Genomic DNA, 24,859 nt, shown 5'->3' with positions numbered 1-24,859 from the left:
GGAAAATAAATTTGTGAGTTGATTATTTTAAAAGGCGTTCTGACGGATGTAATTTGATTTGTATTCATAAGTGCAGATTTCATCAGGCAATATTCTGAAGAAACCTATTTAAAATCTGGAAAAGTTAGATCTTAAATTATAATAAGAATAAATATAACAAACGGTTAAATGTCTGTATTGTTGTCATCACTGCTGTTTTAATGTCCAATTTCAAAGTAGAGAAGCTTGAATCTTCGACTGGACTGGGTTGCTTCAAGCTTCTCTACAATGGAAACCACCTGGACAACTGAGAGCCTACACAGTCCAATTTCAAACATTAATTACAATCAATACCAGTTATGTTTGAATTTTTTTTTATTATTTAATTCTTATTCTTATTATTATTTTTTAATGTTGTATTTGATTTGTTATTTTTGTTTCATTTTTTTTTACATTGTTTCTGTATAATTTTGTATTTAACAAAATAAATAATGCCTTCAATGTTGGAAAAACCGAGGTTTTCAAATAAACGCGTGTGTCTGCAGGGAAAAACTGCACAACGTGATGCCAAAAATTTAAAAATAACAAATATAGCGTCTTAGACTGTGTTGTCTCAATAAGCATATTGTATTAGACACAAAGGAAAAAAAAAATCTAAGATTTTTTTTTATTATTTTTAACTAGCATTTTGAAGGTGTGATCGGAAATAAAGCCGGTGTTGCGTCTGTCTTGTCGTTGCTGTTGCAGGGATCGAATGAGGTATTTATCCATCCAGTAGCGCAGTATGGTCCCCCGACGATAGATTTCGCACATCGCCAGGATAAAGGAGGAAAAACGATTCGATTTTCAGCAAACGTGAACAGCTGAAAGCGGAAAGCGCTCACTGCGTCACCTCGTACGGAATATCATTACAGACGGATTTTACGCACACGGTAAGGCCACATTAAGCATCTCCATCCGCCCAGAAGGCGTAATCATTATTGCACGCGCAATGCATCGATTAATATTTTGTCTTGGTTATTAGTTTGCTCATTATAATCGTATTTTATTTGTGCACCTGAAAGAGAAACAGGAAAATCTGCCAGCTTTTGTAGCTGCAGCCTTGAAGGCCGGACTGCGTGCCGCAGAGCGCACATCTGCGAGTCATAAGATTTACTTAGAATATTATGTGCTCAGTCTTTAATAACTGTGCAGTGGGACAGTCGGGGAGGGTTTGGTGAACGGAGGAGTGTAGCAGATGCGGCAGCAGCAGCGCCAGATCCGCTGCGCGCTGCGGAGACGAGGCCGTCATCTTTTGTAATGACTGTGCCCTCCGCTTGTTTCCAGCCTCTTTCGGTGCTGTGACCCATTTTAACGGCAAAACAGGGCCGTGAGGTAAATCCAGCAAGACGAGTGCCTTCAGTTTGACCGACGGCCGTGCTCGAGGCAGAAATCTGCTGACACATGCGTGCAGCCGGCTGGTGTTCTTTGTGCGCAATGACGCCCAGAGCCCATCCATCACGGCCCCGCGGAGCCTCGTCTAACACGCGTCCGGCTGTCTTGGGTGTGAATCTTACTGCCAAAAATCCTTGATTACGGGGAGCAAATAGATCCGGCGCCACTTCGGTGTCTAAACAGCTCACATCTGACGCCCGTATCTTTGATTTCAGGTCCACAGATGGAGATCGTTACGCATTTAATCAATGACACCATCGAGTTCTACAAATGGACCCTGACCATTGCAGGTGACGACCTCTCTTGGCCGTGACGGATGTGACAGAGTGAGGTTTGACTGAGAGAATGAAAGGCTGATGTATAGGGGAGACCGGGAGCAGTTATAACACATTTTGCGTCAGCACTAAGCACTCAAAAGTTTTGTGTCAGACACTGACAAAAAAATGAAACGTGGACAAACTTAAAAAATATTACTGTAATATGTTACACCTAACTGCATTATTTTTCCTGAAATTATATTTATTATTCAAGGTTTTGACTGAATAATAAATATACTTTGAGAAATTCTAATACATTTAGGTATAAAAAATGCAGTATTTTTTTTGTAAAGTTTGTCCAAGTTCAACTTTTATTAGTGGAGCTAACAATTTTCTCACAATATCTCAGCATGTATCTCGAAACAGCACATTTTTCAACCTGTATCATTGATTTCACATACAAGACAGTCTGTTGTTACTATATTGGGGAGGCTGGGGCAAGTGACAACATTAAAGGGAAACAGTCACAGATTCAACACATTCTTTATAAGCAGTATCAAAATAATATGTTTATGAAGAAATTAACAAGCGTGTGTCTTCTATTAGCAGGAAAGTGTCATAATTACAGCTGCAAATAGAAATTACTATATTTTCTCATTATCACATTCTGCTGATTATTTTATCTCAAATTGAATAATATGATATGAGTATTCAGTTTACTGAAAAGGAGATGTGCGAAATTAAGTTACATTTGTTTGGGCTTTTCTTATGTGAGGAGAGAAAGGTCTTTTAAAGCCAGCTTAAAAAAGTGCACAGAATGTTTTCAGATCACACCTTCATCATCATCTGCTGCACTTTTCCAATTCCAAAATGTCAGGCATGCTCCCAACAACTTTTCAGCTCAAAATACTGTATGTCAATATGTGGTCATATGCAAAAATAAATAAATAAATAAATAATAGCAACACATTTTGCAAAAAGGTAACAACTGGCCCCCATCATGTCAACCTGATCAGCTGTTGTAGACTATTGGACTGGAATACAGTGAGACATAAAGTATCAAAATAGATTTAGATTTAGATTGGCAATGCTACTCCCCCCCCCACACACACAAAAAAAACAAAAGCCTCCAAACTCAAAATTCATGTGGCTTTTATTTTGAAGGGGTGGATGGAAGGGTTTGGGTGAAGTGGGTGGGAGGAGGCTATTGAACCTGCATGTTGTATGTGTGATTTGTAGAGCAGGTGCTGTTACGCTTTCCCCTGATCTCCCCTATATTTAGCTGAAAGCAGTGTGTGTGTGTGTGTGTGTGTGTGTGGTGTGCAGTGGTGGGCACAGTTCCGATAATCCGATAACAGATAATTATTGAAGATAATGTTTTCATTATCGGATTATCTTTTTAGATAACTTTAAAAACCATTATCGACTAATTATCTTCCGCTACATCTTTGTCTGATAACTTTTAGACCAATAACATAGTAAGCAAAGATGAACAGTGACATACATGTTTAAAACTTAAAATCAGTTGAGCTCCTACCTGTTAAAAGTTTTCTAACAGATGCATAGTTCCACCCTCTGCAAACAGAAGAGCGCTGCTCCCCCCAAAAAAACAAACAAACACTTTTCTCTACAGGCAAAACAGAACTGGTCTCACCAAAAAAAAAAAAAAAAAAAAAAACCATTCCCTTACACCATACTGATATGCTGGCAGTATCACCCAAGTCATCCAGAGACATACATTTTTAACTTATGGTTGAAATTTTAACCAAACTAATTTTGGACAAGTTATTTAAAATTACTGTCATGTCTGACGTTTTATAAAGTGAAAATATCAGATATATGTTTTAGTTTTAAAGTAATGTGCTAACTTTAAGGTTTTAGTGAGCACATGCTATGCCCAGTAGTGCATTATGGGTAGGATAGTCTAATCTCAGTATGTTCACGACAGGACAAATGCATTTCACACACTCTGTTCAGGCTCTACGGACAGCAGCATTAAACTCTAGTGCCTAAAACTCTCATGAATATATTCTCTGGATTTATAGACGTTATTGTATTTCCGTTTGTTAAATTCCACGCATCTTAAATGTAGCAGACATGGATTATCTGGGATTTTGTTTTGGCAAGTTTTTCAGACCTCTACTGCCATCTACTGGCCAGTAGTGTTCATGGCAGTATTCGCCCTAAGTACTAAGCGTCTGGGCACCAGTAGATGGCAGTGTTCTATTTATTTTGACCCTGGTTATATCAGATGGTTGTCAAATCAACTTTTTGGCTTTTCAAATGTCTTTTTTTTTTTTTTTTTTTTTTTTTACAAATTAAGTTTAAAAACAAAACAAAACAACAACAAAAAAATAACATTACAAGACAGCTCTGTGGTGTTTGCACAGGCACGGTGCGAGCAGTTGGATGCTTGTAGTCCCTCAGCAGCAGGATAACCAAACGACGGCCGACCAAAATAATATCAAACAGGTTTGATTTTCATTCAACCATACGATCGGCAATCAGGAGGTGGTCGTGAGATGTTAAACGCAGTTACTCCATGTACACCACACGATGCAAAACTTGGTCCAAAAAATTCTCTCACGAATGAAAAATCATCTGAAAAAGGGCCAAAACTCGCACAGTGTAAAGCCAACATTTATGTGTCAAGACAATATTTAGTGCACGTTTTACAACATCATCAAACGTGAGCATGGCACTAATAACATGCGCGCACATTGGGCCTCATGTATCAACGTGCGTACGGCGATATTTGAGCGTATATGGGGTGTACGCCAAAACGGCTGCGCTACTTGGTATTTATCAATGTGGTCGTTGGCGTATGCTGCGCTGAAAATATACACCAGGTCGAGAGGTGGCGTAAATTATACACCAAAATGAACCAGCGCTGGAATCCACATAAAAATGAAAATGATCAACATGATAAACAGTGCCATTATACAAATCAATGCATATGTTAGATAAATAACACTTTCCTGATCATACTACATAATAATCAATACAAATCCCGCTTTTTGCTGGATTGCTGGTCTATCGAGCACGATCCGTGGCCACAGCGCTGACCGCAAAGAAAGCGCTGCTCGCCTTTTTCTCCACAGCCTGGAGCCAGAGCAGCGCCGAGCTTAACTTTATGTGGTGTGATCGTTTTAGACAATGAAATTGATAATAACAACTGTAGTGTTGTCATTCCCTTCGCCCGTGCTGCAGTCAGGTTGTGTTGTCTCCATTCGTTTGTTCCAATAAAATAAATAAAGAAATACATTTTAAAAATAAAGAAATCTGAAAAATTAGGCGTCTTATTAATTGAGCGAGCAAATATCCACGTCAAGAAATATTAACATGTGAAAAGAGAATACAGTGGTCCCTCGCTATAACGCGGTTCACCTTTCGCGGCCTCGCCGTTTCGCGGAGTTTTTAGTCCAATTTTGCATGCCTTTTTTTTTTTTTTTTACAGTGTTCTGTGTTCTGCGTGTCTGTTTATAAGAATCTTCTCGCCCTGAAGAAAAAAGAGCGCCAACAACTACTCATAACTGTGTTTGTCACTCGGAAACAGACACCTGCAGCCAGGTGTGAGTGGAAAAAGGCGCAGCGCCACGACAAAGAGGTGCGATCTGTGAAATACTGGTCAGTCACTATTAATAATTTCTTATGTGTCCGACCTCGTACGTTGATCGTTAAAATTAAATTCGTTAGTTCTAAAAGCCATCATAATTATTTATAGGAAAACGTTCTATTTTTAGTTCTCAAACAAATGTTTGGGCCTGAAAACAGTTTGGTCTTATTTTTCTACTAAGGTTTGAACTTTGAGAGTGTTTACACACGAGAGAAAAGTGAGAAAATGTTCATGCCTGATTGAGAAAGTGTGTCAAGTGGTTTTACAGCTTTAAAACGTCTATAATAATTGTAAAAAATAATGCTGACTACGTTGCAGTTTCGTGTATTACGGGCTATTTTTAGAACGTAGCTCCCGCGATAAACGAGGGACCACTGTAACACTTTTTTGATTATACTACAAAACAATTGATACGACGGCCGCTTTTGACGCTCTATTGGCACGCATAGTGATTGGTGGAGTTCTTTTTCTTTGCCGTCTTCCTGGCTTCCATGTCGTAAAATGAGGGTGTGTCTGAAGCGGAGTCTGAATATTTATGGGCGTGTTTATTATAATTACGATTGTTTTCACCCGCTGCATTTATCAAGGTCACGTCAGGCATACGCTGGAAATGGGCAGGTGTGCACTGCTTGATACATGTCACGGCAACTTTGGTGTACTTCAAATTTATACCGTAAATTTCCGCCACAAGTGCACAACTTTGATACATGAGGCCCATTCTCTTCACATGCAAAACATTTTGCAATGACACTTTCAGGGCTCCATAAAAATGCCTGTTTTTACAAATAAAAAATGTAATATTTTACAAAAGCACATTTATCTGTAAACACCAACAGACGACACACGTCACATTAACTTGTTGGTTTACATAATGAATGACTGAACCAATCAGTGTTTAGCAGAGGCACTTTTACCCAGAATCCTTTGCGATCTGTCTGTGTTTGTTACAAAACCTCAGAATTAGTGCATTATTCAACATTAAAACATATATGTTATATTTTAACTTTGTACAAATGACAGAATTGACATTAATGGAGTTACTCTATCAGTGTTATTTATAACTCAAAACCATAAGTCAGAATGATTTTATTTTCCAAGACCTCTGCCTGACCGGCGTATTGAGATTAATAGAGAGCTGGCTTAATGGCTGCCTTTGTGCAGTAACCAAGGGCTTCCAGCAGTGGGCAGGATGTTTAAAGACAAACGTGTGGTCTCATTGTTTGGATCTGTTGCCACTTTTAATATTCTTAAAAGCTATTGTGATATTTAAACTCAAATACGGTTTATTAGTAGTTGTGTTGTGTGGGATGCGAGTTTGAAGCCCGACCCAGCATTTGACCGGACCCAGCGCAACAGAAGCAGAGACGGTTGGAATGAAAACAGATTTAATTAACAAACAGTGAATATGGTGAACAAATAATAACGTCGATGGTCTGTGAGGTAGAAGACACGGCCCGCTCCAGGCAGTTCAAAGAGGCTGGAAGTCACAGCGGCGTTGGACCAGGAGCAGAACCAGAACCACGTGGCCGCAACGAAGCTGAGTCTGGGGAAGAGGAGAGACGGAGGTGAGTCTAAACACTCTACAACGCTGACAGATATTTTCAAGGTGCTCACAGTCAGAATTTATACAGCAACAAACTTCCAGGCTTAATTTAGGGTCAGCATTCTCACTGGCAGGAGGTTCAAAACGCAAGCTGCGGGAGAAGCTGATCAAACAATTTACATAGCAGCTCAAACCGGGAGGCGCGAGGGAACGCCAAACCTGCAGGTTCTAATAATGAAAATTATAGAAACCAAATTACCTTAGGAAGTGTGCTGTCTGACGGCAGACCTCAACGAATCCTCTCCTCTTCACCAGAGACATAAACGTCAAACCTGAGTCAGCTTCAGCATCCAACGTAACAGTGTCACAAAGTCGAGTCTCTGGCCCTGATCCACTGCATAGTCAGGGTTTAAATGCAGCAGCCCCTGATCAGGTAGAGATGAGCTGCAGGTGAGATTCCTGATCAGGGGACAACTAGCTGCAGGTGAGGTCTGCAAATTGCTCAGCTCCGCTCACGTGCCACCTGGTGGGAAACAAAGAAAACAAAAACTAGCCAAATAGCCCAGTCCATGACAAGTTGCAAATGTACCAGAGACAATATTATAATTTATCTGTTATCGGTTATCTGTAACTTCTGATACATTTTTGGGTGGTTTATCATTTTATCTTTATCAAAGATAACTTTTCAATACTATGAGAACTTTTGTCTCACAGACAAGCGAGTGGAGAAATGGCCTCTGATGGACAACCCGCTGCCCACGCTGGCCATCAGCACCTCCTACCTGCTGTTTCTCTGGCTGGGACCCAAATACATGAAGAACAGGGAGCCCTTCCAGCTCCGCAAAACCCTCATCGTCTACAACTTCAGCATGGTCTTCCTCAACTTCTTCATCTTCAAAGAGGTACAATATAGCCATTTGTATATCAAGTGGCCACCGGTTTTTGTTTTGTTTTTTAGTTATGGTTGAAAGGAAAAAGCAAAACCTATGAAAAAAGGTGGTGATGATGTCACCAAAAACAATATGGTGGATTTTCTGTCCAAACTCCCCCTCCCCCTGCAGAAATTAATCTCATACCTATATTATTGTTATAACAAACCTTAATCCTGACTGTAACCCTAACCAAAATGCAAACACATTTCTGACCATTAAATGCTAAATTTGTGGACCTGCCTAGGAATTATGAAATATTGCACTTTACGTTTGGTATGATATCATGCTAAACGTGTCACAAGAACATGTTGACTAGACACACTGACCCCATGTGAGATCTGGATCCACATCTACACCAGTCTTACATTTGTGAAAAATGAGTCACATCTTCCAAATTTTTCAAAAGTTTAAATTTTGTGTGATTGACAAGAAAAAGAATGAAAACATTCTATTTTAGAATGTTGTAGAATTTGACAGTTAAATCTGATTCACATCCATGTCCTCACCAAAGTGCACTGGGTTACATTACTGCAATGTAAAAAAAAAACAAAACAAAAAAACATAGTATTTCAGTTAATTCACCTAACAATCAGGCAGGCAGAGAGACAAACACAAACCCAGGAAGAACTTAAACTTTTTTCTTGGATAAAATAAGGAAATGGTGCTTTTGTAGAACCTCCACCATTCCAGTATTTTAAACCAGTTTGTTTATTTATTTAGCTGTAGGATATCTGAAAATGACATGACCCAAATTCAGGGAAAATTCATTAACTGGCAGATCTTGGGTCAGGTAGCTACATAATCCCAGACCTTTTTTAATTCATAATTTTTTTAATATTATTATTATTAAATAGATATGCCTTCGATCAATTACCAAGTTTGTTGTACTTTGGTGAAACAGCGCCCATACTGGCACATAGTTAAGGACAGATAAGCTGTCAGGGCCTTGGTGAAGACCCCCACTCTGAGTGCTCTCTAGTTTTCTTGTTTGTTCAGTTAATTTTGAGTCAGTCTCAGTGAAACCTGGTGGAACGTTCCAATTTTCCTTAGCAAAAGGATGTGGATACTATGTGGATGCCCTCAGCAGTGAGGCTAGGAGTAGATAGGACCTCAAACTGTCGCTTATAGAGTTACACACACGTCCGTCTGGGTGGACGACCCATCTCAGTGGCCTGGAATGGAGTTTGGAGACTTGTACTGTTACTTAGTCAACATACCAGGTTGGTTGAAGCATTTTTAGTTTTACTAAGCTTTTAAAAAAATAAAAAATAAATTAAAAAAAAGACATTGTTTAACCAGCCCCACATGATCATATGGAGTGCTGTATTATTTGTTGCAGGTCTCTTGGAATATAACATATAAATGAAAAAAAAATCCTAATTGTGAGGGGATGTTAGGTGAAATAAACTTATTGCTATCATAACACAAAGGTATCTGCTTAACCTGTCTCATTATGCACTCCCTAAACAAAGCAAGATAATAAATTCTAGCCAGATCTGCATTTTCAGTCACCCGATGTAGAGCTGTGGACTTCCCACTGGTGGTGGTTGTGGCCTGTTGCTGTTTTAGGAGTACCACTTTTACACATTATGCAAGTTTAATTATTCAGTTAGATCACCAACCTTGTTTCAATACAATATCATAATGGCAACTGCTAAATTGTAATTACTTTGAAATAAAACCAAATCTGACCAGTGTAGGATAACAAGGTCCATACTGTGACGCATACAAGTGCCTCAACTTCCTCATCTGCTATGATCACTCACTGCTCATAATGGGAACCGTGCCATGTTTTGGCCTTAAAGAGGGCAAAGATTTGATTCTTGTTGCTTTGTGTAAATTATTTGAGCAATTGCAACATTTTCATTGAACTGGAATTGCTTGCAAATCTGTTGGAATTGAATTGAAATGAGAAAATGTAGTTGTGCTTGAGGCCAACCTTTAAAACAAGTTGGTTGCATGAAAGCCCTTATGGACAAAACAAAATTTTGTCTTCCCCCCCCCCCCCACACACACACAAATTTTGCAAATAATCCTGCTAAATGACTAAAAAATAAATAAATAAATAAAAAATCTTATGTGCACACATACAGCTTGACATCCAGTTCCCCATGTTAATTTATTTACAAATATGTGACATTATATTACATGCACACAAATGTATACATAGAAATTCGATTTTTCAATACTATGCATGTCAAAAATAAATAAAAGAATCCCCCCAATAATAATCCCTGCCTTATCAATGTTTTTTCGAGAATATTCTATGCAACCAACATATATGGGTGGTGCGGGCCCCTCCTGCTGCAGCCTTCACCCACTTTTCCTCAATTCTGATGACAGACTGCTTCAAGTTTAGTGCACATAAACAATGTCAAATATATATGTGTCATCTTTAATTTTGATGTGTGCCATTATTACGTTCAACTAGTAATAATTGTGGATTCATTGCTGTATTTTGTCTGAGGTAATTGGAGTGTAAACGTAATTTCGTTGTTGTTGCACTCATGTAATGGCAATGACAATAAATCTCATCTCATCTCTCATCTCATCTGTCATATTTTTAAGGCTGACTTGGAATTGGCCTCATCTAGTTGCAAATTATTATCACAACATAATAATAATAATAATAATAATAATAATAATAATGATGTCAGAAATGTACTTCAATTTCAGAAACTATTGAAGCAACTATGAATCAACCCTCACCAACACCATTGATGTCCCTGTTCATACAGGCCCTGTTTTAAAATATGAAGCAAAATATATTTACCATGGATGAAGTATTCAGAAAAAAAGTGCTCTGGACTTTGAGGGACTCCAGTGTGATCCATTTCATTCTCCCTGTGGATAGCTGCCAACCATTTATCTCTCCTGTCAGGGCTACGTTGTCTCTTGGGCAGCTCAAAAAAGATAACATTTTACCATGCTTGTGGTCATGGTTTGCACAACCTACAATAACAACACAGCTTCGTGGCATCTCTCCTGTCTGCTGAAACCAGGTTTCTGGGGCAGGTTGATGTCAACAAAACTGGCTAATGTGGAAAAAAAAAAAAGGTGTGGACAAGGCAGAGATGTCAACACATGAATGGGTTTGTTTTCAGCGGTTCTGCCATTGCTTGACAGTGAGGGAGGAAGTTCCGGGCTGCCTGTGGGGTCTATTTGTCATGTTTGATGCTGCTGTTAAACAGAGGTGGAAAACTCCGGCTTCAGAAAGTAAAAGTCCAACTACATATTTGTTCCATCTTCCTAATTAACCAGCTGATTGTAATTCAACTCTTCAGGCAGGTGGATGAGATAATTATTAACATCACCTGTTTTAGGTGCTAAGGTAGAAGCAATACGTACATGGCGGGGCTTTTACTTTCTGAAACCAGAGTTTTCCACCTCTGCTGTTAAACCATCATTCATCATGCTGGTCCTGCATTCGCCCACATGGGTGAGCTGTGTCAGCGGATAGAAACTGACTCCATGAAACCATAATAATTCTTCGAGATCCATCAGTAGCAGTTTTCCCTTCCGGGTTTGGTCTAACCTTATTACAGTGTAATAGAACATCTGCACATCATCTCTCTGCATTTCTGTCTTCATATCACCCAGTCAGATGAAATATTATTTTGTCTTCCAGCTGTTTTTGGCGGCGCGGGTGGCAAGTTACAGCTACATTTGTCAACCTGTGGATTATTCAGATGACCCCAATGAAGTTAGGGTGAGTAAATTCAGTTCTAGCTACTTTAAATGTGCCTAAAACCTTTGCACAGTACTGTAGCTAGTTGCTTTTAGTACACTATAACTACTCTGCTTAGCAACAGGCCAGTCATAGGGGGACGCACCCACATACCCACTTTTGGGGGGTTGTTTGTGTGTATTTTGGGGGTGGGGTAGATGGATTGTGTGCATTTGTGTTGTAGGGGGTGTTGCTGCAGTTCCTGTTGCTAAGCAACAAGCCAGTCATAGGCATACCATATCTTCCAGAGTATGTCACAGTTTTTTATTAGTTTAGGAGGTCCTGTGATTTATACTCCAGTGCAACTTACATATAGAACAATCACACATTTGTTATTATGAATAATAATTATAATGACTATTTACATAGGCCTTTCTCAGGAATCAAAGCACTAAACAAAATAAAGTTGAATAATGAAAGAATAAAGGCCAATAATAATAATAATAAAACTACAACAATGCACAAAAAATCCCAAATTAAAGAGCTGATAATACAGAAATGGTGCAACTTATATATGTGTTTTTCCTCTTCAAGAGGCATTTTTTAAGAGGTGTGACTTCAACAATTTCCTACATTTGTTTTGGTGTAATGGTGTGTTTCTTTCATCAAAATAATGTAATCTCTTCCCCGCAATGTTAAAAGGTGTCTGTATTCATTCTACAAGGTCAGGTTTGAGACGTGTGTTTTTGGGAGGCGGATCGCACGGCTAAATCAGGCCGTGCATCCCGTCAGTGTGGTTAACTAATCCTGCACTACTGTGATGGAACATGTGCAAAATTGTTAACAGATACATTTCCACTGGAAACCGCAAGAGCTAATTTAAGTCTTAAAACCATTTTACCCTGACTTTCATTTAAAAAAAATCACGTTGAGTAAAGCTACACTTGCAAAAACAAATCTTAAGACAGTGTTGGGTGGAACCTGTCAGGGAAGCTTGTCCCTCAGTGGTTTTAGAAACCTGATATCCACCTCAGTTCATTTTGACCCTGGTCCTGTTATCAGGAAATGTCCGAGCTGGAATCCTGGTCGAGTTTCACCTTCATTCTTCTTGCTCCATGACATCATTACACTTGACACAGAACCAGGAGTCAGTTAGTGTCAGTTGATGCAAAGATCAAGATGTCAATGAATAGAATAGATTACAGTAGAACACATTATAGCAGGACTCTTGTGATTCTCTGTATGTACAGTACCTGAAATTCAATTAACTAATTCAATGAAAATTTCTATGTACCTACATGTGAGAGAACTACTGCACTTTTTAAACTGTTTCTATTTTTTCTTTCTACTTTTGGCTGTTTTGGACCATATGCTCCTGTCCTGCCTTCATTATCCTTCTACTTTGTGCTCATTATCCTCATGTCCTGTCCTTATTATCCTCATGTTCCATGCTTATTGTCCTCATGTCCTGTGTTCATTATCCTCATGTCCTACTCTCATTATCATCATGTTCTGTGCTCATATCCTCATGTCCTAACCTCATTATCATCATGTTCTGTCCTTATTATCCTCATGTCCTACTCTCATTATCATCATGTTCTGTGCTCATATCCTCATGTCCTAACCTCATTATCATCATGTTCCATGCTTATTGTCCTCATGTCCTGTGTTCATTATCCTCATGTCCTACTCTCATTATCATCATGTCCTATGTTCATTATCCTCATGTCTTGTCCTCATTATCATCATGGTCTGTGCTTATTATCATCATGTTATCTGCTTATTATCCTCGTGTCCTCCCCTCATTATCATCATGTTATCTGCTTATTATCCTCATGTCCTGTCCTTATTATCATCATGTCTTGTCCTCATTATCATCATGTTCTGTGCTCATTATCATCATGTCTTGTCCTCATTATCACCATGTTCTGTGCTCATTATCCTCATGTCCTCCCCTCATTATCACCATGTTATCTGCTTATTATCCTCATGTCCTGTCCTTATTATCATCATGTTCTGTGCTTATTATCCTCATGTCCTGTCCTTATTATCCTCATGTCCTGTCCTTATTATCATCATGTTCTGTGCTTATTATCCTCATGTCCTGTCCTTATTATCCTCATGTCCTGTCCTTATTATCATCATCATGTTCTGTGCTCATTATCCTCATGTCCTACCTTCATTATAATCATGTTCTGTGCTCATTATCCTTATGTCCTACCTTCATTATAATCATGTTCTGTCCTTATTATCATCATGTTCTGTGCTCATTATCCTCATGTCCTACTGTCATCATCATGTTCTGTCCTTATTATCCTCATGTCCTATCCTCATTATCCTTATGTTCTGTGCTCACTATTCTTATGTTCTATCCTCATTATCATCATATTCTGTGCTTATTACCCTCATGTCCTGTCCTCATTATCATCATGTTCTGTGCTTATTGTCCTTATGCCCTGTGCTCATTATTCTTATGTCCTATCCTCATTATCATCATGTACTGTACTTATTATCCTCATGTCATGTGAGTTTTTCCTTCCCACTGTCGCCAAGTGCTTGCTCATAGGGGGTCGTTTTGACCGTTGGGGTTTTTCCGTAATTATTGTATGACCTTGCCTTACAATATAAAGCACCTTGGGGCAACTGTTTGTTGTGATTTGGCGCTATATAAATAAAATTGATTTGATTTGATGTCCTGTGGTCATTATCCTCATGCACTATCCTCATTATCATCATGTACTGTGCTCATTATCCTCATGTCCTGTCCCCATTATTCTTGTATCCTCTTCTCATTATCCTTATGCTCTGTGCTCATTGTCCTTGTGTCTTGTGCTCATTATCCACATATGTTCATTCATATTGTCTTCATATTCTGTCTTCATCATCCTTATGTTGTCTTTGTTATCCTCATGTTCTGTCTTCCTTATACTCATGTTGTCTTTGTTATCCTCATGCCTTGTCTTTATTATCCCCATGTTGTCCTTATGATCCTTTTTATTCCTGTATGCCCGTATTCCCATATTTCCCCTTTGTCCTTATGTTCTGTCTTCATTATCCTCATTCCCTAACCTCATACTCTGTACGTATCTTCATGTCCTGTCCTCATTATCCTCATGTCCTGTTGTCAATACCCTCATCTTTTATTGTCATTATCCTTATGTCCTGCCCGAGACAGGTGGCAGGAGCTTTGTGGTGGTATTTCATCTCCAAAGGCATTGAATACCTGGACACGGTGTTTTTTATCCTGCGGAAAAAGTTCAGCCAGGTTACTTTCCTGCACGTCTACCACCACTGCTCCATGTTCACGCTCTGGTGGATTGGCATCAAGTGGGTGGCAGGAGGACAGTGTGAGTATTCAGAAATGTATACCTCATCCAGCTGATGTGGAGCTCTTTACACATCCAGACTTCACTGCATATGCAAACAATCAGTCTTCCAAAAACACGTTCCCTTAAATCTTTAACTGATGTGGATTAGAATTTGAGTATTACTGCAGGCAGTGAGACAAGCAGAGCGGCACTCATCGGACTGCAAACCTCAGCCACATTAGACCTCAGACACATTTGACCTCCACATTAGAAATATTACAAGGACTGTTTTCATCCACCTGCGAAATATAGCGAAGATTCGTCCGATCCTGTCTATGACTGATGCTGAGACCCTGATCCATGCATTTATCTCTTCTAGATTGGACTACTGCAATGTTCTATTTTCTGGTTTACCGCAGTCTAGCATTAGGGGTCTCCAGTTGGTTCAAAATGCTGCAGCCATACTTTTGACATGAAGCAGAAAGTACAACCACATTACACCCATTTTGGCATCCCTTCACTGGCTTCCCGTCCCAGTGAGAACAGATTTTAAGGTTCTGCTGCTAGTCTATAAAATTGTTCACAGACATGCACCTCCTTACCTAGCTGACCTAATTAAACCTTATGTACCGGCCTGGGCTTTACGTTCTCAGGGTGCAGGACTACTTTGTGTCCCTAAGGGCACTGTCCCACTGGCGTTTAGGAGGATTTGTGGATGGAATGCGCACAAAAGTGTCCCACATGCGCCAAACAACCGCAATAACCGTGTAACATTCCTGTATGAGTCGGCCGCCATCCGAACATGTCCGTGATCATCTGCAGAGGCACGCATGTCCGCAGCCAGATTTTTTGAGCGGCTCAAAATTCCTGCTGCAGATGAGATCCGCATCACTGCCTGAACACATACTGAAGACATACGCAGGACATACACAACCAACGCGCTGCATATCCCCTGTCATCCGCTGATATCCGCAACCGACGGGTTGGCACGAGTTGGCGCGGCTTGGCGGTGGACCGGGACAGCGTGCAAAACAGATATGACGCGTGCCCAGCACGGCCACATCACGGTCGCAAATGGTATGTCGCGCATGCAGACAGAGTGGGCATGGATGAGTGCATCACGGCCGCTGTGCCCCTCATGGGGGCGCCTCCGCGGTCGCCTTCGCTTCTGTTCCCTGTTATATCCGCTTTTCTTCCTCATGTATTTGCTGATCCACCCCGGGACATTTGTCATTTCCGCCCGCCTTTGTTGGGGACGCTCAGCTTTTGTCTCCTCATTTCATGCGCAAATCCTCCTAAATGCCAGTGGGACAGGGCCCTAAGTGTTGTGTGGGCCGCTGAAGAGGAGGTACTGCTGGCCCACCACCACCAGAGGGCACCCTGCCTGGAGTGCGGGCTCCAGGCACCAGAGGGCGCTGCCACCTCACAGGAGCAGCCGGGGTGACAGCTGTCACCAATCATCTGATCCGCATCGGTATATCAGCAAGACGTCATCTCCACCTCTTTGCCGAGATATCGCTCTACTGAGGAGGTAACGTACTCAGCCAATTGTGTTGTCTTCTTGACAGTAATACTTTGTTGCTTGTGTGCAGACAGTGAGTAGTACAGCTGGAGACTGTATTGGACTTTTTTGGATAAGTACTCACATTCCTGCACTTACCAGTATTTTCCTGACGAGAGGTGGAGGTGGTTTTTCCACCATACGTGTTGCTGGGTGCAGGCGCACCCACATCTGACTGTTTTTGTTCCTCGCCAGCAGTACCAGATCCGACAAGCGGAGGCAGTGGCCACCTGGGAGTTCGGGACTTGGCGGCTCCAGTATTCCTGGGGTTCGGTGGCGGAGGAAATCGTGTGGTTCCGGTTCTGCTTTGGACAGACGTCTTCTATCTTCGAGCCTGCCCACATGACACCTTTTGTGATTTGACTTCATTGTCTACTATTGTAATCTGTCGTGTTTGTTGTGCTTATTTCACAACAGTAAAAGTGCTATTTGACTTCCTCCATTGTCCGTTCATTTGCGCCCCCTGTTGTGGGTCCGTGTTCCTACACTTTCACAACAGGATATCTCGGCCAACGTCATGGATCCCGAGGGGCATCAACCGGCTGTTGAACGGCCAATGGAAGAACAGGGCGCACAGGCGTCCGCAGGAGGAATGATCGGTGAGTTGCAGCGAATCCTCACCGCCTTCACGGCTCGGTTGGATCTAATGACCGAGCAGAACGTCCTCCTTAACCGCAGGGTGGAGGCTCTCGCCGCGCAGGTGGAAGCGCGCCCTCAGGGCGCTGCTGCGGCTCTCCCTCCTGTCGACCCTGTGCGTAACAGTGACGTTCCACAGGTCGTTCAACGACCCCTCCCACCTTCCCCGGAAGCATACATAAGCCCTCCAGAGCCGTACGGGGGTTGTGTGGAGACGTGCGCGGACTTTCTTATGCAGTGTTCGCTCGTCTTCGCACAACGTCCCGTCATGTACGCGACTGATGCTAGCAAAATAGCTTATGTGATAAATCTGCTTCGCGGTGAGGCACGCGCTTGGGCTACACCGCTCTGGGAGCAAAATTCACGGCTCCTTCAGACATATGATGGGTTTGTGAGGGAGTTCAGAACAGTGTTCGATCACCCAAATAGAGGAGAGACTGCTTCAGCCGTGCTGCTGTCAATGAGACAGGGGCGCCGGAGCGCAGCTGCTTATGCAGTCGACTTCCGCATCGCGGCTGCGAGGTCCTGTTGGAATAGCACTGCCCTCCGCGCCGCCTTCGTAAACGGACTGTCGTTGGTCCTGAAGGAGCACCTGGTGGCTAAGGACGAACCGCGGGATTTAGATGGGCTTATTGATCTCGTTATATGATTAGACAATCGGTTAGAAGAACGCCGTCGGGAACGAGACGAAGGGCGTGGCCGGGCACGCGCCGTCCCTCTCCCTTCCAGCTCCGACCGAGCTCCGCCCTCCCCACGCTCCACGGCCTCTACGCTCCGTGTGGTTACAGCTCCCCCTGCTGATGAAGCTATGGACACGAGCAGGGCCACATTTAGACCACCGGATAGACAGAGGAGGCTGGTCCACGGAGCGTGCTTTGTTTGTGGCTCGATAGAGCATCAGGTGAGGGACTGCCCCGAGCAGTTAAACACCAATGCCCGCCCCTAGAAACTGGGCTAGGGGTGGGCCAAGACATTCACGTGGGACACACCCATATTGCCACATGACTCCCAGTTACAATCCTTTATGAGGATTTAACCCTTCAGGCCCCAGCACTGGTGGACACGGGCTCTGAAGGGAATTTGCTAGACAGCAAATGGGCCAGGGAGGCAGGGCTCCCTCTGGTGGCACTTACTTCACCTGTGCAAGTACGGGCACTAGATGGCTCCCTACTCCCTTTAATCACACATAAGACACCTCCAGTAACTCTGGTGGTGTCAGGGAACCACCGGGAGGAGATTGAGTTTTTTGTGACTCCTGCCACCTCCCGTGTGATTCTCAGGTTCCCCTGGATGTTAAAACACAATCCCCGGATCGATTGGCCGTCCGGGGTAGTGATTCAGTGGAGCGAGACCTGTCATCGGGTATGTTTAGGTTCCTCGGTTCCTCCCGGTTCCCAGGCTAAGGAGGAGGTCAGAGTCCCGCCCAATCTGGGGACAGTGCCGGTGGAGTACCATGACCTTGTGGACGTGTTCAGTAAGGATCTGGCGCTCACCCTTCCCCCGCACCGCCCGTACGATTGTGCCATTGATTTGGTTCCAGGTGTTGAGTTTCCGTCCAGCAGGCTGTACAACCTCTCACGACCTGAGCGTGAATCAATGGAGACCTACATCCGGGACTCTTTAGCTGCCGGGTTGATCCGGAATTCCACCTCCCCGATGGGTGCAGGTTTCTTTTTTGTGGGGAAAAAGGATGGTGGACTATGTCCATGCATTGATTACAGGGGGCTGAACGAAATCACGGTTCGTAACCGATACCCATTGCCCTTGTTGGATTCAGTGTTCACGCCCCTGCATGGAGCCCAAATGTTCACTAAGCTAGATCTTAGAAATGCGTATCACCTGGTTCGGATCCAGAAGGGAGACGAGTGGAAGACGGCATTTAACACCCCCTTAGGTCACTTTGAGTACCTGGTCATGCCGTTCGGTCTTCCAAACGCCCCAGCGACATTCCAAGCATTGGTTAATGATGTCTTGCGGGATTTCCTGCACCGATTCGTCTTCGTATATCTGGACGATATACTCATCTTTTCTCCGGATCCTGAGACCCATGTCCGGCATGTACGTCAGGTCCTGCAGCGGTTGTTAGAGAACCGGCTGTTTGTGAAGGGCGAGAAGTGCGAGTTCCACCGCACTTCTTTGTCCTTCCTGGGGTTTATCATCTCCCCTAACTCCGTCGCTCCTGATCCGGCCAAGGTCGCGGCGGTGAGAGACTGGCCCCAACCTACCAGCCGTAGGAAACTGCAACAGTTCCTCGGCTTTGCAAATTTCTACAGGAGGTTCATTAAGGGCTACAGTCAGGTAGTTAGCCCCCTGACAGCCCTGACCTCTCCAAAAGTCCCCTTCACCTGGTCGGATCGTTGCGATGCCGCGTTCAAGGAGTTGAAACGGCGCTTCTCGTCTGCACCCATTCTGGTGCAGCCCGATCCTAGTCGCCAATTTGTGGTTGAAGTGGACGCCTCAGACTCAGGGATAGGAGCTGTGCTTTCCCAGAGCGGAGAGACCGATAAGGTCCTTCACCCGTGTGCCTATTTTTCCCGCAGGTTGACCCCGGCCGAACGGAATTATGACGTCGGCAATCGAGAACTCCTTGCGGTGAAAGAGGCTCTTGAAGAGTGGAGACATCTGTTGGAGGGAACGTCCATGCCATTCACGGTTTTCACTGACCACCGGAACCTGGAGTATATCAGGACCGCCAAGCGGCTGAACCCCAGGCAAGCCCGCTGGTCACTGTTCTTCGGCCGTTTTGACTTCCGGATCACCTACCGTCCCGGGACCAAAAACCAAAGATCGGATGCCTTGTCCCGGGTACATGAAGATGAAGTCAAAACGGAGTTGTCGGATCCACCGGAACCCATCATCCCGGAGTCCGCTATCGTGGCCACCCTCACCTGGGACGTAGAGAGAACCGTCCGGGAGGCCCTGGCACGAAGCCCGGACCCCGGAACTGGGCCGAAGAACAGACTTTACGTCCCACCAGAGGCTAGGGCTGCAGTCCTGGACTTCTGTCACGGCTCCAAGTTCTCCTGTCATCCGGGGGTGCGAAGAACCGTGGCAGTTGTCCGGCAGCGCTTCTGGTGGGCGTCCCTAGAGGCCGACGTCCGGGATTATATCCAGGCCTGCACCACCTGCGCCAGGTGCAAGGCTGACCACCGCAGGGCATCGGGACTGCTCCAGCCGCTGCCCGTGCCTCATCGCCCCTGGTCCCACATCGGCCTGGATTTTGTCACGGGCCTCCCGCCGTCCCAGGGCAACACCACCATCCTCACGATAGTGGACCGATTCTCCAAGGCGGCCCACTTCGTGGCCCTCCCGAAGCTCCCGACAGCCCAGGAGACAGCGGACCTCCTGGTCCACCACGTCGTCCGGCTGCATGGGATTCCAACAGACATCGTCTCTGATCGCGGTCCCCAGTTCTCCTCGCAAGTCTGGAGGAGCTTCTGCCGGGAACTGGGGGCCACGGTGAGTCTCTCATCCGGGTATCATCCCCAGACCAACGGGCAAGCAGAACGGGCCAATCAGGAGGTGGAACAGGCCCTGCGTTGCGTGACGGCCGCGCACCCGGTGGCCTGGAGTACCCATTTGGCCTGGATCGAGTATGCCCATAACAGCCAGGTGTCGTCAGCCACCGGCCTCTCCCCTTTTGAGGTGTGTCTGGGGTACCAGCCTCCTTTGTTTCCGGTGGTTGAGGGAGAGGTCGGTGTGCCCTCGGTCCAGGCCCACCTACGGAAGTGCCGTCGGGTGTGGCGTGCTGCCCGTTCTGCTTTGCTAAGGGCCCAGATGAGGACGAAAGCCCATGCAGACCGTCGGCGGACCCCGGCCCCTGCGTATCGGCCAGGGCAGGAAGTGTGGTTGTCAACAAAGGACATTCCCCTCAAAGTGGACTCACCTAAACTGCAGGATCGGTACATCGGTCCATTCAAGATCCTCAAGGTCATCAGTCCAGCTGCAGTAAGGCTTCAGCTTCCGGCCTCACTGCGGATCCATCCCTTTTCCATGTGTCCTGGATTAAGCCGCATCACACCTCGCCCCTCTGTACTCCGGGTCCGGCACCACCTCCTGCCCGGATCATCGATGGCGAGCCGGCTTGGACTGTGCGCCGGCTCTTGGATGTCCGTAGGATGGGCCGGGGCTTCCAGTATTTGGTGGACTGGGAGGGGTACGGACCTGAAGAACGCTCCTGGGTGAAGAGGAGCTTCATCCTGGACCCGGCCCTCCTGGCCGATTTCTACCACCGCCACCTGGACAAGCCTGGTCGGGCGCCAGGAGGCGCCCGTTGAGGGGGGGGGTCCTGTTGTGTGGGCCACTGAAGAGGAGGTACTGCTGGCCCACCACCACCAGAGGGCACCCTGCCTGGAGTGCGGGCTCCAGGCACCAGAGGGCGCTGCCGCCTCACAGGAGCAGCCGGGGTGACAGCTGTCACCTACGACAGCTGTCACCAATCATCTGATCCGCATCGGTATATCAGCAAGACGTCATCTCCACCTCTTTGCCAAGATATCGCTCTACCGAGGAGGTAACATACTCAGCCAATTGTGTTGTCTTCTTGACAGTAATACTTTGTTGCTTGTGTGCAGACAGTGAGTAGTACAGCTGGAGACTGTATTGGACTTTTTTGGATAAGTACTCACATTCCTGCACTTACCAGTATTTTCCTGACGAGAGGTGGAGGTGGTTTTTCCACCATACGTGTTGCTGGGTGCAGGCGCACCCACATCTGACTGTTTTTGTTCCTCGCCAGCAGTACCAGATCCGACAAGCGGAGGCAGTGGCCACCTGCGAGTTCAGGACTTGGCGGCTCCAGTATTCCCCGGGGTTCGGTGGTGGAGGAAATCGTGTGGTTCCGGTTCTGCTTTGGACAGACGTCTTCTATCTTCGAGCCTGCCCACATGACACCTTTTGTGATTTGACTTCATTGTCTACTATTGTAATCTGTCGTGTTTGTTGTGCTTATTTCACAACAGTAAAAGTGCTATTTGACTTCCTCCATTGTCCGTTCATTTGCGCCCCCTGTTGTGGGTCCGTGTTCCTACACTTTCACAACACTAAGGTGAATAAGAAGTCTGTGGGTCACAGAGCTTTCTCTTATCGTGCCCCTGTTCTGTGGAATGATCTCCCTGCATCAATAAAACAGTCAGATTCTGTAGAGACTTTCAAGTCCAGACTTAAGACACACTTATTGTCCCTTTCATATGGCTAGCATACTGGTACAGTTTGGTTTTACACTTTTTACTCTTTTAATTCATTTTATTAAGAAACTAAGTGGGCCGCGGCCTCAACTTTACCTAAATTCTGGGACTTTTAGTGAAGTTTAGGGCTAGTGGCCGACGATCACCTTGATATTTCCTGTTTTGCTTGTTGTGTAGTGCTGACAAATTATGCTGTATTTCTTGTCTTTCTGATGCCTGATTCTGTTTTTTCTCTCTGTTTAAGGTGCAGCTCCATCCAGAGATGGGTGTGGTATTTGTGCTGGAGACCCTCCTGTCCTGTGCACCAACAGCATTTCCTGTATATTCATTTTGTGAATCGTTTTGTAATTTGTGTCTGTATCATGGCCCAAGCAGAGGGTCACCCCTTTGAGTCTGGTCTGCTTGAGGTTTCTTCCTCAGAGGGAGTTTTTTCTTACCATTGCTGCTCTGGGGGTTAGTAAGGTTTGACCTTGCTTGTGTGAAGTGCCTTGAGGCAACTCTGTTGTGATTTGGCGCTATATAAATGAAAATAAATTAAAGTAAATTAAATTAGTTATGCATGAACTCTCATGCTTTTCACCTTTGAATTATTTCTGCAAAGTTCCAAAGCACAACTGTCTTTCAATCAGTTTTCTAATTTTCTGGGAATTCACTTGTTTTAAAATGCTCAGTATTACAGCATGAATACAATTGGCAATATTTTACTGTATGCAATGTAGTTAAAATATCAGGGTGTATAGAATTATTGCAGTTGTAGTGAACAACATTTAATTGACTAATTTTTTTTCCAGCTTTTTTTGGTGCACACATGAACGCTGCCATTCATGTCTTGATGTACTTGTACTATGGTTTGGCCTCCTGTGGACCTAAAATCCAGAAGTACCTTTGGTGGAAGAAGTACTTGACTATCATCCAGATGGTAAAACATACTTGTTTAACTCCTATAATGACCCTCAAGCCCCATGTACAACTTTCTGATGTACTTCTGATCCATCTGATGGGTTTTTATATTTTTGTCTCAGGTCCAGTTCCACGTCACCATCGGACACACTGCTTTATCGCTCTATGTCAACTGTGACTTCCCTCACTGGATGCACTACTCCCTCATCTGCTATGCCATCACCTTCATCGTCCTCTTTGGGAATTTCTACTACCAAACGTACCGCCGCCAGCAGCCCAGACGTGACGCCTCCTCCTCCTCCTCTGCCGCCGCCACTTCCAAAGCAAGCAAGACGCTTTCTAACGGGACCCTCAACGGACTCAGCAAGGCTGCCAATGGAGCCGTGGTGCCGGGAAGCAAAGAGGAGAAATCGCAGGAAAACTCTGGGAGGAGGAAGAGGAAAGGAAGAGCAAAAAGAGATTAGAGGAAGAGGACGAGTGCCGCAGAGGTGAGGTGGGGCTGAGAGGCCTCTGCTTTTAGGGCAACAGTGCTAAACCGTGAAAGACTTTACCCAAGGACGACAATTTTGATGGATGACCGTGTGGAGGTGTGATGCGTTTATTCAACCTCCTCATACCCGTGTTTTGATTTGGTAAATGTAATATCCACTTATGTGGGCGCAGGGTCTCAGGAGGTTAGGCCACGAGTTTTGCATAAAGACCCACACTGAGAGATGTCAAAGGTCATAAAAATATCTATAATAAAAATACAGTCATGTCTGGTACGAGATAGATCTTAGTGTTCCTTCTCTTTTTTTTTGTGGTGCCAAGTCAATGTGGTTCAACAAAGTGATTTAAAGCTCCATGAATGGCACTTAAAGAGGATTCGGGAATGTTTTCGGGGCTCGTTTGGCACGCTGAGTAAGCTGCATTTAAAACAAAATAGATTTGTTGTCAGTGATCACTGCTGTATTGAGACAGGAGGATGCAGCCCAGCACGCTCAGCTGTGTCCATTTGTATAGCTGAGCTCATCATATTTTGTGTGCGTTTACAAATGTAAAGCTGATGATAATGTACAGTTTCCTGTCTTTTCCCCCTCCTCTAAGCTCTTTATTATTTTGTAAGTAGTACACATCTTTTGATCAAACAGATCAAATGAAATTCTTATTTTAATTTGTGTGTGTGTGTGTGTGTTTATTTGAAGTAGCAGCTTTCATTCCATCATTATGCAGCATTCTAAAAGAAGATAATGTCTCCTCTTATATATATTGGAATTAGAGGCCCGAGTTTTAATCCTCTGACAGAGAATTATTGTCAAACAAAATGAAATTTAAAATAGAAATTAAACAAACAATAAAATAAATGTCATTGAATGAGAATTTAAAAATTTAAATTTAGTTCAATTGTAATTTTCTGATTCTTCATAGTGTGCAAAAAAAATCAGGCATTTAGATATTTTAAAAAAAGGATTAAGTGAAGCTACTGCAAAAATAATAAAAAGCTTTAAAATACAGTAATTTATGGTAAAGAGTGCTGAATTTCAATCATGATACAAAATAAATAGCTTATTTCGGTTTCACAAACATATTATGTTGGTCGGTGTATTATTCTCCTATTTTTGTGTCTTATTTACTTTCTTTAATAAACTTGTCTGTGCCATTGTGGCTAAATGATGGATTTTTCTCTTTAGCCGCAATTAGCTTCATTGAGCTACATGATGTAGCCATACTTTAAACGATACCGACATTAGCAGCCAAATTCATATACCACAGGTTTAATCAAAGATATGACCAGATAGTGACCAAATAATAACATCCGGTCTGTAATTTGTATGAATTACATAGAACTATAAAATATCCA

General features: G+C 43.8%; 1 protein-coding gene across 1 annotated transcript; it reads left to right on the top strand.

Annotated features, from left to right (window-relative positions):
• The first annotated feature begins 689 nt into the window (after positions 1-689).
• elovl4a (ELOVL fatty acid elongase 4a) lies at positions 690-23,931 on the top strand. Its single transcript, XM_034175355.1, has 7 exons — positions 690-911; positions 1,629-1,703; positions 7,544-7,731; positions 11,390-11,470; positions 14,604-14,775; positions 22,911-23,038; positions 23,142-23,931. Exons 2-7 carry the CDS (start codon positions 1,637-1,639, stop codon positions 23,481-23,483), a joined length of 978 nt encoding a protein of 325 aa, XP_034031246.1. The 5' UTR covers positions 690-911; positions 1,629-1,636; the 3' UTR covers positions 23,484-23,931.
• Positions 23,932-24,859: the final 928 nt, after the last annotated feature.

Source organism: Thalassophryne amazonica, chromosome 7 (genome assembly GCF_902500255.1).
Source record: "Thalassophryne amazonica chromosome 7, fThaAma1.1, whole genome shotgun sequence".
In the NCBI taxonomy this organism is placed as follows: Eukaryota; Metazoa; Chordata; class Actinopteri; order Batrachoidiformes; family Batrachoididae; genus Thalassophryne; species Thalassophryne amazonica.
The sequence above is the reverse complement of the archived record's forward strand: the minus strand, read 5'-3'. Positions and strand labels throughout refer to the sequence as shown.